The sequence below is a fragment of the Planococcus citri genome, chromosome 2 (assembly GCF_950023065.1).
Source record: "Planococcus citri chromosome 2, ihPlaCitr1.1, whole genome shotgun sequence".
Taxonomy (NCBI): domain Eukaryota; kingdom Metazoa; phylum Arthropoda; class Insecta; order Hemiptera; family Pseudococcidae; genus Planococcus; species Planococcus citri.
The window spans coordinates 50,880,466-50,894,307 of NC_088678.1; the positions used below are offsets into that span (position 1 = coordinate 50,880,466).

Consider the following 13,842-nt stretch of genomic DNA (forward strand, 5'->3'; position numbering starts at 1 on the left):
CGTAAAAGCGCTAAAGACAGGTGAAATTTGAATTCCTACCTAACAAAAGATAGGCAAACTATTATCGAACACGTGCTTACAATCAGCTGTTCCATGATCATAGATAACCTATCTATAATTTTGGTTGTTCCATCATTCTCGTCTAGTGATGTTGATATTTAGAAAAATTTTATATCGATATATCACGATATTTTTCCAACAGATATCGATATATCGTCGATATATCGATATCTTCAATATTGCCTTGAAAGTACCTATTTTTCCCATTTGTATACTCAGTCATTTAAGTTTAATTGCGAATTAACAACTGCAAAAAATTTGGTACGACAAAAAGTTTTTTTATAGATTTTTAAAAAAGTGAGAAAATTTTTTTTTGAAAAAATTTTAAAAATTTCTTTCTAATTTCAATTTTTACTCATATTTTTGGCTGTTTTCGTGCATTTTTTCCTCAATTTTTGACGATACGATATATCGTCGATATTGATTTTTCATATCGATATGTCGATATTGGATCTCATATCGATATATCGTTTAAGATATCGATATATCAACACCACTATTCTCGTCTGATCAAACTTCAATAATCAAAACGAAAAGCAGACAACGTACTGTGAAGTTTTATTTTATACATTGTTCCTTTATTCATTTGAAGTTCTTTTGTTTCGTAGATCAACTCGTACACATAGCAGAGTTTGAAATATTGCTCATCTATTACCGGAAGTAAGGCATGAATGTGATGATCACGACGTACCTATTCCCATTTAAAACATTCCATTCATTTGTATATTTGTATTTTTTGCTAATATTTGATCGTTTGTAAGTTCTCTAATTTGTTACCTTGTTTCTGCAGGGTCTACGCGTCAATCAAACCTGAACAAATTTCGAACTTCGAAGTACCCAAAAGACATACATCTAAGTAACAAGTATGGAGAATGCAAAACCGGCGAAACGTCTTAGATTATACTGCTCCGAAATCAATTGGATTGAGAAAGATAATAGTAAATAACTCAAAAATTTATCATGTTACATACCTATTACATATGTTCGGCATTACCGATAGTATGATTTTTTCACAGTTGATACGAAAAGAGTAAGAGTTGATGGTGCAGAAACATCCTGCAGATTAGGATCAAACAATTCACATTTCGTTGAAGTGGTCAATATTCAGAATTGGGAAAGTATTGAAATCCCTTGCGAAGATGACAAAACGCTCGCTGTTTCGGTATTAACCACGTACTATCCCGGTGCTGTCGGATTGAGATATTTTTTTGATGATCGCGAACGTGCTGTAAAACTATCCAATCAAAAACTCTATCCACCGGAAGACGGATGGACTGGAAGACCGTTTTATTGTATTTATCCTCAACCTCAACCTCAACGTAAGAAAAGTACATTACTTCCATCTGTTCGTATACTCGCTTATTTACATCTTATATTCTGTTTTGGTGATGGTTTACGTCCATTTTTCAGATGATAGCAGTAAAATTGAAGCTGACGATACTTTGGGTAGTTCCGAATCAGAAACTGAAGAGTTGGCGGTGTTAGGGATACCTGAGAATACTACCAGTGCAGATTTACGTGATTATTTTTCGAGATTTGGTGATTTAATGTTCGCTGAGGTACGATTCTGTTATGTTTTATTCATAATGATAAGATTGAGTTAGCTGATCTGATAAATGTTGATTTTCCTTGGCAGGCCAATTCGGAGAAGTGTAGAAGGTTTGGTATAATCAAATTCACAGACGAGCGAGCTCAAGCTCAAGTGGTATCACTGAGACATAGGATCCATGATCAATGGTGTGATGTACTGGTTTATAAAAAAGCTACTCGTCGTTTACTTATCAATGCGTAACGCTGCAAGGTGGGTTGCTGATTTCTTTTTTTGGTCAATTTGTATGCATGCGACGTGCGATCAGTTGTGGTAATTTTTCTTATTTAATGATATTTTCAGGAAATTACGGCGATTCCAAATTCAAACATCGTTATGAGGAAGACGTAAGTAAAATATTGATTGACTCGGAGTTGATTCGTTTACCTTTTTTTTTTTGTTCGAAATTTCATTCATTTTTTTAGTTTATTGTATTATTTAGAATGCAGCATTTAGTTTAGCTTAGTTTTTTTTTTAAAGTTAATGACGGTTGTGTTAATTTTGAATCGTTTTTTTAAACGCGTTCTTGGTTTCAAGATTATGTCTGATTTTCATCAACTCATTGAGAATGGCGTAGTATACCTTAAAGTTTGCAGTAATTGAAACAAGTTGTTAAATTTTAAAACTAATTTGATCATAAACATCCTCACCTTAATTGTGGTTATTTCAACATCTCTGATGATTTGTAACATCTAACGAAATTCACAACACACTACTTGCTGAAGTGTTTCATTTGTGTCTCATATTTTTGGAATTAAAAATTATATTAAAAACTTTCAATATTCTCGGTGATTTTCATAATGTTTCTTGTAGTCTTATTGGAATTTTTATAAATTATCGGCGTGTTTTGAGTAATAATAGTTATCGGTTTTTGTACCAAGTATTTTAAATCATTTTTGCGAAATTTTAGACGTTTTTATGAATCATAATTAAAATAGTTTTAAATTGATTTGTTTGCAGTTTTGAAAATTTTATTTCTAACTACTACAGTATAGTCTCTCTTGTGATACGTTGACTTGTCTGCATCTGTTTCTAAACTTCGCGAATTCTCAGTACCCTTTTCCCCCCTCTTTAATCTCAATTGTGGTATTATAAAATTACCGTATTATTTTTGTTGAAGCCATTCAAAGGCTCTGTGTTAAGTGTTGAGAAAATCCAGCGATTGGCCATACGTGTTAGTATCTCTGAAATATGAAAAATTATAGTAATGTTTCGGAAATGTCTCATTTCCCGAGCAGAACAGAATAAACTTCCAAAACATGAATATAAGTTTTCGCATTTAAAAAAAAACATTACTCATTTCATTCATAAAGAGTCATCAATTGATGAACTATAATATTCGTCTGCTGAAGTTACATGCCGGTACTTTTTCTTTTACAGAGAATTTGCGTCAAAAGATAAAAAGTACCACCTATCTGCTTGTTTGTAGCTTTATGTTAAATGGTGTGAAATTCATTTCAACCGAATCTTCAATATTTTAACGAATTGTAAAATAACTTGTTAGGTAAGCTGATAAGACCATTTTCAAAATAAAAGCGGCAAAGTGCATGAATTACAATAATGCATCAATTAACTCTTAAATTTATAGGTAAGCACCTGGGTAATTTGTCAATAATTCGTTTTATAGTAAGATGAAGTGAGATTTCGAACTTGATAAGATAGAATGAAATCAAACTTTAATGAGTTTAGATAAACACATCGCATTTAGAAGTTTCATTTTATAGTAACCGAAGATCGATGAATTTTCAACGTTTTTTTCCTCGAATTTTTTTCGTTACACTAACGAAATGTCTGACTGAAGTGCGTAGGTACTTCAAGTATAAAATTTCATAACATGTATTTAATTGTGATCGCATAATACAATATGTAAATGGTACCGTACATAAATAAGTGAAGTGATTGATTTATTGAAATTCGCGTACGATAACGATTGATTAAAGGAATCGAATGTCTAGAATAAAACCAAATTCAAATCGTGTACTCGAAGAAAGTGTTTCGAACATTGACTTTAATGTTTTCAAATTTAAGTAAATTCGTAATAATGTGGCATTTTTGTGAAAAATTGATGAATTTGTGAGTGCATCTACCTATCTGACTTGTTACTAGTGCGTGATATCAAATACCTACTTAAATTAATTTCAATCAACTCGTTAAACAGTTCTTATGCACGAAAAAGGTGTTCACATCGAATCGAAACCAGCTAGTCATGAATTACACGGAGAGAAACCCAAAATTTTAAATCTTTTTGATTTCTGTACGTTCATTTTAATCATTCTCCCAGCATCGGTGATTTTCACAGCCTCCACATGGGATCTCTCGGATCAACTGGAAGTCAAAGTTTCAAGATTTATTCCTATTGTAGGAGTGACAATGTACTTCATTTTGAACATCACGCCGCATTTTGCTTACGACGTTGCTCGTCATTTTTTAAAAAACAAATTCTTGTTTAGCGTATTTTCAAAGTTGTATATTTATGTTTTCGCAACGTTCGGTGTCTCACAGTGGAATTACGTGTGGGAATTTGCGAATTCTTTCAAAATTTTTAGTCACGTGGCATTTGTGCTGTATTCGACAGTTACCATTTCCGTAACGTTATTTATTTGCAGAAGATTAATTAATTTGGTCGGTGGCCATGGAGTGGCTGATGATAGTTGTCCTGAAGATGTGTTCCTTTTTCCAACTATGTTTGAAACAGAAGTGAGTTTTGATGATTTTTCTCTACATAATTTCATTTATTTTTTTTTTGAAATTTGCCTATTCGTTTGATGAGAACGGTTGTTACATACACGTGATACGATGCGTTTTCTTGAACGAATTTCAAGACTCGATCGAACGCGATTAGATAGATCTAAAATTATGTTCAATTTAATTGAATGGGAGAAATTTGAAGATTCTTGTGTATGTCTGGGTATCGCGATCTAGAATAAGAACGACGCCTCATTCTATTCGATTGGCAACCTGTTTGATTGGTTGATTAGTAGAGTACATTTTAGAAAATAGAAAAATCAACGAGGAAATGATATTTTTATTATTTTTTTGATTTAAGTTGGTCTGAAGTAATATGGACCGAAATGCCCATCAAGTCTAGATTATGTAAGAGTTGATAACTCAACTTTATTCGATATAGGTAATAAATTATCTATCTTTTAATAAATATTATCACCCTAAAAATTGAATCATTTCAAAAGTTACTTTCAAATTTGTGCTTAAATGGAGAGACGGATTCAAATTGAGATCTTTGAAAAATATTCAATCAATCGTGGCAATTCACAAATCTACGTTCCTCTGGTAGGAGAGGGGTAACTTCAATTTGAACATTTTTCGATCAGATGGTACGAAATTTCTGTGAATGTTTCTAGCATAAATGTCTTCGAATGCTATCAATTTTTTTCAGCATTTTTAACCTCTAAAATCGATTTTGAAATTTTGAAAATGACCCCTACACCCCGTTGAAAAAGTTAGTATTTTTTAGAAATATTTTTAGACGTGTTTCTCGCCTTTATACCAATGTTCACCATTTTTTAAACTTTCAAGTACCTTCAGAAATTATCAAGAGAACGTGTTTCGAAAGCATTTTCGGCCTTGGGGATCGTTTTGTTCGGCCGAAATTTTGATTTGAGACGAGTATAGTATGTTGAGTAGTTGTCAAGAATATTTTTTTGCTGATTCCAATTTGAACCTCAATAAACGTGTTTCTCATTGTGTTCCCCCATTTATTAAAAATACACAGTTCAATTTTTTTTTTTTTAAATTTTGCACTCATATTTATTTTTGATTTTTTATGCTTTTAATATTTAAACAAAATTTTAATAACGAATTTTAAAATCTAATGGTAAAAATTTCCTTTGAAAATAGATACAAGGTGGCTCAAAAGCCATGTTGAAAAGCGTTTTTTATTTGTACTTGATAAAAAATTTGTTCTGTGCTTGATAGATTTTGAGTTTGTTTTTGTTTCTTTTTATAACATAATTTCAAACTTCCTGCGAGAGTAACATTGAACGAATATTTTTATCCTCATAGAAACTCATTGGGAGAATGTGCCACAAAAATTTTTGAAAATAATCAATGATTCTCCACTTGAAGAATTTTTTTGACTAAAAAATCAAATAAATACATCAACTAGATTTAGGGTATAAAGGTGTGGAAACGGATGGTGGGGCGGGGTAAATTTCTTGACATTTTGGAAAGCAGTATTCTTTCTATTTTTGAACATTTTGTTACTGCGTTTACTCTTTTCGCTTTAAAATTGGATGGAGCATTGTGGATGCTAAAATTTTCAAAAATTAACAAGGGTAGTATCTCAACTAATGTAACAAATTTTGAACCGAACAAAATGGAATCGATGGAGAACCCCAAAAAATACCACCAGCTGAAATTTCATTTTTCGATTTTTGGCGAATTTTCAAACATTTAAATTTGAGCCAAAAATGAAAAAAAAAACAACAAAATTTTACCAAATTGACCTATAAAGCTGAAATTTGGTTTGTACCCTATTTTTGACCTCCCAAGTTGATTTCTAATGATTTCAAATCATTCTAGAGAACCTCCTACAGATTTGTTTTTTTTTAAATAATCACAATTTGAAACGACACCAAAAGATTTTGAAAATATGTGCCTAACTCAACGGAAAGGGTCATAAATATGGAAAATTTGAGTTTATAGGTACTGAATTTCATTTTCATCCTACTTACATTTTTTTTTTCAAAAACTGGAGAGTTGAAATTCTGTAAGAGACTCCAGAATGGCTTGAAACCACAATAATCGATTTTGGGAAGTCAAAAATAGAGTACAAACCAATATTCAGTTTTCTAATTTTTTTTAAAATTCATTTTTGGCTCAAATTTGAATGTTTCAAAATTCGCCAATGGTGGTATTTTTTGCGATTCTCCATCGATTCCATTTTGTCCGGTTCAAATATGCAGTTTCCAAATTTTTTCAAGATTTTACCGAACTAAAAAGTCAGCAAGGTAACGATGAATGTTAGAAATTCAAACCCCTCTCCTGGAGACTTCCAGATTATCCTTTTCAATTTTCTTGTGAAAAAAAGTTGTCGAATTAAGTAAATTTTTGCCTTTGCCATTGACGTCAAAATCCCTTTCAGTTGATCTCAACATCAATTTCTTAGTCAAAATGAGCTTTCAAAATAAAAACCATGTTCCTTCATTCTGGTAAAATTCTTCGCTGATTTGTTTGAAGAAAATTTACCCCTCCCCCCACCCTCGCCACCTCCTCCTTCCACTGTTTAGTGTACCTACATTTGGTATTTGAAAAATTGGAAATAAACTGGAATACGCGGGAAAAAGTGGGAAAGTAGATTCAATGAGAAAAAATGAACAAAGCAATTTTTATAATTAGGGTTATTTCGTTGTAAAATCTGATAATTTTTTTTTTGTTGAAAAAACAAAGAATTTATTTTAAAGAGCAACGTTTGTTTAGATTCAGTGGTTCGTGTATTCTTACCATTTCTATGAATTTATATTTATTATTTTATTCATTAAAATAATTAAGTACCAAGTACCTATGTACTTGATTGATGCATATACGAGTAGGTTGGTATGGCAAACAGGGTACCTCACGGTGAAATTGAAAAAATTTAATAACTTTTCGTATCGTGGATGTCAAAATTGTTCTACTCAGACATGCCTACACAATACACATACGTAGGTACGTAATGTACTTTCTATTCGTATACTTGAGACAGTTGAGTGTTTTGTGTACTTATGCCCACATCTCAATTACCTCTATCATATGTAAATTTGTAATTTTTTATATATCTCTAACCAAATGCCCTAAATCGATTGAATTATGAATTTTCAAAACAATAACGGAAATCAAATCTATACGAACTTCATTCAACTCAGATAACTTAATTTGCTCTACCAATAAATCTAACAACGATTTCGTAATATCCTCGTATAGTTTCCTTATGTGCATTTCGTATGGAACATGTTACATGTGTATGATTATGGAACGAGTTTTCCGGCTCTCAATCACGAATATGTTAAATGCTTCCCTTATTTTATTTACTTGTTTGAAATCCACGAGCAAATATCATGTTGCGTGATATCAATAATTTTATATCTAAATATTTATATCGAGTACGAAACACTCAAAAAATACTATCATAAGTGACAACAAAATAGTACACGTGGTAATTGAACAAATCGTGTGGTTTAAGCTGGTTTTTATTTTGAACTAAAAAATCATGAGAGTCATTCATTTCAAGCGTGATAATAGCTTTAGCTTACGAGTTGTAAGATAAAATACGAATAATGGATAAATAAAATAATACCCGATTTATCAAAATCAAGTAGATACGCTGTTCGTAATTCATAACACAAAAATATCGAACTAGCTAGGTGGGTGAAGTACCAGGTAGGTGGAGGTACAATCTAGGTGTGCTGTGCTCGCTTTCTCGAGTTTCTTCTCGATTCAAAAAAAGGTCGTAGTCATTCACGAACGCATTGATCAACCCTGGTCAGGTATTCTTCTTCTGACAAGTTGTAATGCGCAGGGTTGATCGTGGTCAAACCGGATTAGCGGAAATTGTAGTGTTTTCATCGCTCTCGGGTGATGCGTGGTCGTGAACACAGACCTCAAAGGCCTTTGGCGAAATTCTCTCGTATATATACCTCGAGTTTTCGCAACACACTTGATCTAAGAGTTGTAAACTTAGCTATAGGGCAAAACGCGAATTTCAGGTTGCATACTTGAACCCTTGGTTTTGTAGGCTAAACCTTACAAGTCTAGCTGTAAACAATGCCGTTTACTTCTACATTTCAGCTCGTCAAGTCACTTTTCTCGAGGAAGGCCTTTGCGGATTTCAAAAAATGTAGTACCGTTGGAAAGAGGACAAAATCCTCTACAATTTAGAGCCATAAAATAATGGGGTCCTCGAGATGGTTTAAAAGTTCTGTCGCCTCAAAGTTCAAAGTGTACAGAAAAATATGTTGAATTGGCTACATTTTTCAGCTCGTTAAGTCAATTTTCTCAAGGAAGACCTTTGAGGATTTCAAAAAATTTATTACCGTTGGAAAGGGGACAAATTTCTCTACAATTTAGAGCCATAAAATAATGGGGTCCTCGAGATGGTTTCAAAGCTCTGTCGCCTCAAAGTTCAAAGTGTACAGAAAAATATGTTGAATTAGCTTCATTTTTCGGCTCGTTAAGTCAATTTTCTCAAGGAAGACCTTTGAGGATTTCAAAAAATTTATTACCGTTTGAAAGGGGACAAATTTCTCTACAATTTAGAGCCATAAAATAATGGGGTCCTCGAGATGGTTTAAAAGTTCTGCCACCGCAAAGTGCAAAGCTGAAAGAACAATGAGTTGAATTTTGCCGCATTTTTCGGCTCGTTAAGTCAATTTTCTCAAGGAAGACCTTTGAGGATTTCAAAAAATTTATTACCGTTGGAAAGGGGACAAATTTCTCTACAATTTAGAGCCATAAAATAATGGGGTCCTCGAGATGGTTTCAAAGCTCTGTCGCCTCAAAGTTCAAAGTGTACAGAAAAATATGTTGAATTAGCTTCATTTTTCGGCTCGTTAAGTCAATTTTCTCAAGGAAGACCTTTGAGGATTTCAAAAAATTTATTACCGTTGGAAAGGGGACAAATGTCTCTACAATTTAGAGCCATAAAATAATGGGGTCCTCGAGATGGTTTAAAAGTTCTGCCACCGCAAAGTGCAAAGCTGAAAGAACAATGAGTTGAATTTTGCCGCATTTTTCGGCTCGTTAAGTCAATTTTCTCAAGGAAGACCTTTGAGGATTTCAAAAAATTTATTACCGTTGGAAAGGGGACAAATTTCTCTACAATTTAGAGCCATAAAATAATGGGGTCCTCGAGATGGTTTAAAAGTTCTGCCACCGCAAAGTGCAAAGCTGAAAGAACAATGAGTTGAATTTTGCCGCATTTTTCTGCTCCTTAAGTCAATTTCCTCAAGGAAGACTTTTGCGGATTTCAAAAAATTTAGTACTTTTGGAAAGAGGACAAAATCCTCTACAATTTAGAGCCATAATATAATGGGATCCTCGAGATGGTTTGAAAGTTTTGGCATATCAAAATGCAAAGTGGACAAACAATCAGTACAATCACTAGCATGTAGCCTACAATATGTAAGGGGAATCAAGAGATACCACCATTTATACACCTTGTGACGTCAGGGCGTTTTGCCCTATTTATTCTACAAATCGTTATCTATCTTTATCTACCTGTCTGTATTCTGTATTCATGTCAGAATATCTTGCTATTTGAAGGGGATTCCTGATGGTGATCCGAAATCTTCGACTTTTTTCCCGGAAATATTGGAAATTTATCTAGAAACGTAAGATTATTATGATTTTCAATGTACGAGTCGATGTCGCCCACTTGAATTTTCGAAATTTTTTGAAGCAGCTCAGTTCTAAAATTCATTTCTGAAGAATGATAACGAAAATCATCTATTTTTTGAAAGGATTGGTTCTAAAGGTCAGGAAGAAAAGCGATTGAAACTGATTTCATTGAACTGTTACCGCGAATAGATTTCATTATTCGGATTTGTATACGTTTTCCACGAAATAAACGAGTACATTTTTCCTATCACATTAAAAAGAACCAAACTGATTTCATTCAACTGTAAAACTTGAATAAATTTCATTATATTCTAACAAATTCCGCGAAAATCGATTAAAATGTGTACATTTTCTAGTCTTCAAAACATGATTGATTATTTGAACGTCAAAAGTTCAACGGTGTTTTAAAGTAGGTAGGTAAGGTTTTTTTCAGAGACATTTTCAAATTTTCTATGAATTTATTATCGTCGAAGGCATCCTTTTATCCGGATGGAGCACTAAGACATAATTATTTACCTGGGAGAAATTTAAATGTATGGGTATTTGAGATATGGACTGAAGTCGAAAAATTGAAAATTTGTCAGTTGAACTCATTAAAATCATAAAATTAACACTTATTTAATATATTAGTATTGCTTTTAAAAATGATTTTTAAGCAAAATAATCGTAACAAAATTCCGTTAAATTGAGACATTTTTTCGCTTTTGTTTTTCATCATCTGCTCTTTCCCTTTTTCCACCTTGAAACATGTTCCTTATGGGATTTGCATGACATTTTTTAAATATGTAGAGACAGCTGCGAAGAGGGTCAGCATGATGAACTTTGTTTTACATTTTCACTTTGTAACTCCTTTTGTAAAACATTTAACATTTTTGGGGTAACTTTTAAAATAATAAATGACATTTTTGATGCACCTCCCCCTCCCCCAAAGGGTGAGGGTAAAATACATTAAAACACAACAATTTTGTTAAAATGTTTTTTGAGGGTTAAAAAAAATAAGAAAATGGCATAAATGTTGACCAAAAAATATCAGATTTTTGTCTCGTATTTTTGTGGTTATTTTTAACAATAACTTTTTCATTTTACCATTTTATTTTACCAACAAGGGAGGTTTCCTGAAACCAATAGGAAAATTTCTGAGCCGATGAATAACGTTGAACTCAAAGAGCAATCGAAAATACATCACCAGCTAAAGTTTTTAGGTGCCAAAGTGCATTTTTCGACTTCTGGTGAAATTGAGAATAAAATTTAGATACAAGTAAAACATGAGAAAAAATCAAAATTTTATTAAATCGAGCTAGAAGACAGAAATTTGATATGATTCCTATTTTCGACTCCCAAAATCTATTGAAAATGATTTCGAATCGTTTTGAATAGTTCTGGAGCCTCCAGCAGATTATTGTAAGTTGAAATTTCCACAAAATTCAACTCAATGAAGTTGCAAAGCTAAAATTTTACCTAGTTATTAATTTCGACGTGCTAAAAGTCAGTTGGAAGTGGTTTCAAGTCGTTCTGGAGCCTCCAGCAATATTTTGGAGATTCCAGATTTTCGAGAAATTCCATATAAGAACCGCCTAAATTCACTTCAATGCGTTTTAGTTTTTCAATTCCAACGAAGTGAGTTTTTCAATTTTTGATGAATTTTTGAAAATCTTAGAGTCGAAGGTGAGAAAAAATCAAAATTTCACCAAATTGATCTAGAAAACTGAAATTTGGCGTGTACCCTATTTTTGATCCGCCGAATCGAATGGAAAACGGGTTCGAACCGTTTTGAGCAATTCTGGAGCCTCCAGCAGATTTTTGGGCGTTAAAATTTCCATAAAAGTCTACCCAATGAAATTAAAAATCTAAAATCCATGTTAGAAATACTTACTGATTTCAACATGCTGAGTCGATTGGAGGCTATTTAAAGCTGTTCTGGAGACTCCAGCTATATTATTGAAATTCAAAATTTTCAAAAAAGCTTGCTATAAAAACTTTCCACTTTAACTTTAGCTTATTTGAACGCGATTGCAGCTCGTTCAGTGACTCACTTGACCGATTCCACAACTTTTTGTCCAGGTCTGTTTCTTTCAGCTCAAAATCGTCAATTTTTCGAATTTTTAATCTTGAAATTGTTGGAGATTAGTGAAGAACTATACGGTTCCTCCACCGATTTTGGAAGAATTTTGTGTAATCGGTCTAGTGGGTGACTAAACAAGCTCCAATCATGTTCATATACGCGCTAAAGTAAATTTAGGTGGTTTTTATGGCACTTTTCGAAAATCTGGGATTTCCAAAATATGGCTGGAGGGTCCAGAATGACTTAAAACTACTCTCCATTAACGCAACATGTTGAAAAATGTTCATTTTTGATGAATTTGGCAACAATGTAGGAATATGTGATGTCAGTTTAGCCGGTAAAATTTCTCCCAATTTCAATTTTTTGTGAAAAATTTTACTTTGTTAATTTTGAGGGGGGGGGGTCAAGTGGAGAATTTTCTGAAAATTTGGTTGAAAAAAACTAGTGGTTTTTTCAACAAAAAAAAAATCCGTTAGATACGATGAACTTCATTGAGTAATATTTTGGGGGAATTTCATCTGGAAATGATTTACTAGTTGGCTCCATAATCACCTTTAAAAAGAGTTCAAAATCGTTTCCAACCGATTCGAAGGATCGAAAATTGGGTAGGTAAGTAAATATCAAATTCCAGTTTTCTAGATCAATTTGGTAAAATTTTGATTTTTCTTATTTTTGGTTCAAAGAATCTCAATACTTGAAAAACTCATTTCAGGACCTGACATTTTGGCTAGTGAAATATTTTTGTATGCCCTTTCGCTTTAGCTCTGTCCTGTTCTATATTTTTTCTGTCATTATAGGAATACCTCTGTTTTGTAAGCATCGTCGAACGAAAATTGGTAAAAAAAATCAAACGAACGAGCGATGGCACATCATCGTTGAATTGGTTTTTTAAACAATTTTTATTGAAAAATACGAGTCGTTTACGCGCAATGAAACTGCCAAAAAGTTTGATTCATCCCCCTCTCTTCCTCCTCCTCCATTTCTGAAAGATATCATGTACCTACTTACTTAAATAATGAAACTTATGCAAAAGCCTATCAGATGGGATGATACTGGAAGGCGAGAAGATTAGAGATCTAATACATTTTTTTAGTCATTTTCATAGCATCTGGAATTGTTCTTCTATGAAAAACTAAAAACAATAAACGTATTCATGAGAAAAAAAATTGCAATAGTTTGATATAGTTAGAATTGGATAGATTACCTAAGGGAGAGAAGGAAATGTTTGATTTTGTACTCAGTGAAGATAAGAATTATTCCTTACATGGGGAATAATTGCCTATTGCCAGCAAGCTCAGAAGGCTGTAACCTATCTATTCAACCATACACATTCAATGTTTATAGTCATAAATAAAAACGCTGTTTTACTTACACTATTTACAAATCGTCATAAACATACATCGTGTGCAATTATGTTTTCACATAGCATTTGAATGAATGATACTTAGAGACGTAAATGACTTAACTCTACTCTACCTATAGTGAGAAAACCTGCAGACGTGCAGAGAGATATGTAATTTTACGAGTACAGTAGACTTCCGCTTATCCGGACTAACTGGGGAATTTGGTTGTCCGGATAAGCAAAAATCCGGATAATACGGATTATTATTTTTTTGGCGGAATTTTTGGTAGAAAATGACTGTTTTTTGGATAATGATGATGTATTTTTGTTATTTTTGATAAAAAGTGCTAAGGATAAATCTTATTTCTTCACAGAATAGAGAGAAACAAACCAAAAACAAATATTACAAAAATTTTTGACCATGTACTCGTGAGTAATTCGTAAATGCTTGTCCGGATA

The 13,842-nt window shown here is 32.8% G+C and overlaps 2 protein-coding genes across 2 annotated transcripts in view; both read left to right on the forward strand.

Annotated features, from left to right (window-relative positions):
* The first annotated feature begins 550 nt into the window (after positions 1 to 550).
* On the forward strand, positions 551 to 1,862 carry LOC135836352 (TAR DNA-binding protein 43-like). The gene is made up of 5 exons (XM_065351136.1): positions 551 to 720; positions 851 to 998; positions 1,077 to 1,388; positions 1,471 to 1,619; positions 1,697 to 1,862. Exons 2-5 carry the CDS (start codon positions 926 to 928, stop codon positions 1,850 to 1,852), a joined length of 690 nt encoding a protein of 229 aa, XP_065207208.1. The 5' UTR covers positions 551 to 720; positions 851 to 925; the 3' UTR covers positions 1,853 to 1,862.
* Positions 1,863 to 3,368: 1,506 nt separating this feature from the next.
* The window catches only part of fusl (fuseless), a 33,341-nt gene continuing 22,867 nt past the window's right edge, over positions 3,369 to 13,842 (forward strand). The window contains exon 1 of the mRNA XM_065351134.1: positions 3,369 to 4,345. Coding sequence (XP_065207206.1) covers positions 3,812 to 4,345 — 534 coding nt within the window. The 5' untranslated portion in view covers positions 3,369 to 3,811. The remainder of the gene's footprint in view (positions 4,346 to 13,842) is intronic.